Source organism: Silurus aristotelis (genome assembly GCF_946808225.1).
Source record: "Silurus aristotelis genome assembly, chromosome: 1".
Lineage (NCBI taxonomy): Eukaryota > Metazoa > Chordata > Actinopteri > Siluriformes > Siluridae > Silurus > Silurus aristotelis.
This window is the reverse complement of record NC_139574.1, coordinates 43888859-43891120: the sequence shown is the minus strand read 5'-3', so window position 1 is coordinate 43891120 and position 2262 is coordinate 43888859. Positions and strand designations below refer to the sequence as shown.

General features: G+C 39.1%; 1 protein-coding gene across 1 annotated transcript in view; it reads left to right on the top strand.

Moving 5' to 3' along the window:
* The window catches only part of LOC310726427 (C-C chemokine receptor type 4-like), a 2499-nt gene extending 623 nt beyond the window's left edge, over nt 1–1876 (top strand). The window contains 2 exon segments of the mRNA XM_083541962.1: nt 418–1377; nt 1379–1876. Of these exon segments, the coding sequence (XP_083398088.1) occupies nt 418–1377; nt 1379–1469 (1051 nt within the window). The 3' untranslated portion in view covers nt 1470–1876.
* The last annotated feature ends 386 nt before the right edge of the window (nt 1877–2262 follow it).

The following is a 2262-nucleotide window of genomic DNA, read 5'->3' as shown; positions in this document are numbered from 1 at the left end:
ATTTAAACGTCATATTTAACAATATGGAGTCTGCTGTTCAGTCAACATAATTCTGCAGAAACAATCCAGGTTATAATTATCACAATAATCACTGCACATTTTTAATAATAATAATAATAATAATAATAATAATAATAATAATAATAATAATAATAATAATAAACCTTCTGCTCTCATTGTTTATCTGTTTATTTCTTGCTTCTGTGCACTTCATGTAGCCACAAAACACTAAATGAAGGTTGTGAAACTACAATGTGTGCATGCAGATATACTCTAATATTATCCCACTGTAATTCCTCATTTTGGGTTGTGAAATGATTAAAACAGTTCGACTTTATTTACTGTTTTTAGATCAGAACTCGATATGTTCCACACTGAACCTTTCTCATGTAGTAATTCTGTCTTTTCTGTTTTCAGCCCTGAATTTATTTCTCCACCTGAATTTGATAACGGTGATGTTCCTGAACCGTGTGTTTACGGCACCCATTCAAGCTACATTCTTCCGGTGCTCTACTCCGTGTTCTTCATGGTTGGTTTGCTGGCCAACCTGCTGGTGCTGTGGGTGATCCTGAGAGGTTCTCATATTAAAACCCTGACTGACGTGTCTCTCCTGAACCTGATCATTTCTGACCTTCTGCTAATCTCCACTCTCCCCTTTTTGGCTCATTATGCCAGAGATCACTGGGTGTTTGGTAGCTTCATGTGCACCCTGGTCCTCAGCGTGTACCACATTGGGTTTTACGCCGGCATTTTCTTTATTGTGCTGATGAGCATTGACAGATACTTGGCGATCGTCCATGTCATGTCCTCCTTGAGAATCCGTACAAAGACTTATGGGATTTTAGCGAGCATCTTCATCTGGATTCTCGCTGTTGCGTCTTCATTTCCTGAACTTCTGTATATTGGAGTCATGAACAATAGGACTGAAACACTTTGCAGCGCGTATCCAAAAGATAAAAAATACAGTGATGTCAGAAGTAAGGCTATCTTTAAAATGAATGTTTTGGGGCTGCTAATCCCACTTAGCATCTTAGCATTTTGTTACTTCATGATCCTCCAGAAGCTTCATACCCTTCGTACTTCCACAAAACTGGCTATTCGTCTTGTTATTGTGGTCATGGTGGTGTTCTTCTGCTGCTGGATACCGTACAACATCGCAGCGTTCCTCAAGGCACTGGAACTCAGACACCCTGTTACTACAGGGTGTGACCTCAGTAAAAAGATCCAGCTTCTGCTGCAGATCACTGAAGCCGTGGCGTATTCACACAGCTGCCTCAATCCGTTCCTCTACGTGTTTGTGGGTGAAAAATTCAGGAAACATCTCGCCAGACTTCTCCTCCAGACACCATGCAGCCATGTGCAGTGTATGAAACTGCATGACCCGGGCGGCAGCTTCAGTGTATTCACCGACCACGATTGTAGATAAAAGATATACGGATGGAACCCAGCATATAGAAACACCTACATAAGATAGAAATAAGAAAATCAAGCTTGTATTTGCATGTGTAATTTACACCATATGGACAAAATATTGGGACACCAGACTTTTCCAGACATATGCAGTTCTTCCCCAAACTCTTACCACAAATTAAAAAATAGTACATTTTCCTGCTCTTTGGTCGTAGTCTTGCTTTTTGTACTTTGAATTTTATATATTCACTCAGAAATCTGTATATATTCAACATTTTAAGATTTTAAAACGTTTTTTTATTCATATATGCATAATTTTTTTATTTCTATTTTCTTGTAAGATTTGCAATTATTAAGCCTTTTTTATTATTTTTTTTACAGTGAATGTTTTTCACCTTCATGTTGTATTTGAGTGCCTGTTTATAGGTGTACTATGTGGAATATAAATAAAAACGTTGGGATTTAATGCTCACCCTGTTTATTATCACCAGAGATTTCAAACATGTGAATCTCAAATCAGTGCCAAAAATTCTAAAATGCTAAATTTCATCAGCATTTTGATTTTGCAATGAGATTAGAGAACATGCTGGATCTTGTTTCTATAAACATCCTCCAGCCCCAACCCCACTGCACCCAACGCCAATTCCATAAACTTGGAGGAGTCCACATCATCAGTGACCAGCTACATCAGCAATTGCATTGATGATGTGACCATCTCCAAGATCCATCACCACACGCTCACACCAGAAGCCATGGATGACCGCCAAGGTGTGTTCACTGCTAAAGTCTATAGACTCTGCCTTCAAAGCAGGGGACAAGACAGCCTCATGAATAGCAAGGGCCAATCTGTCC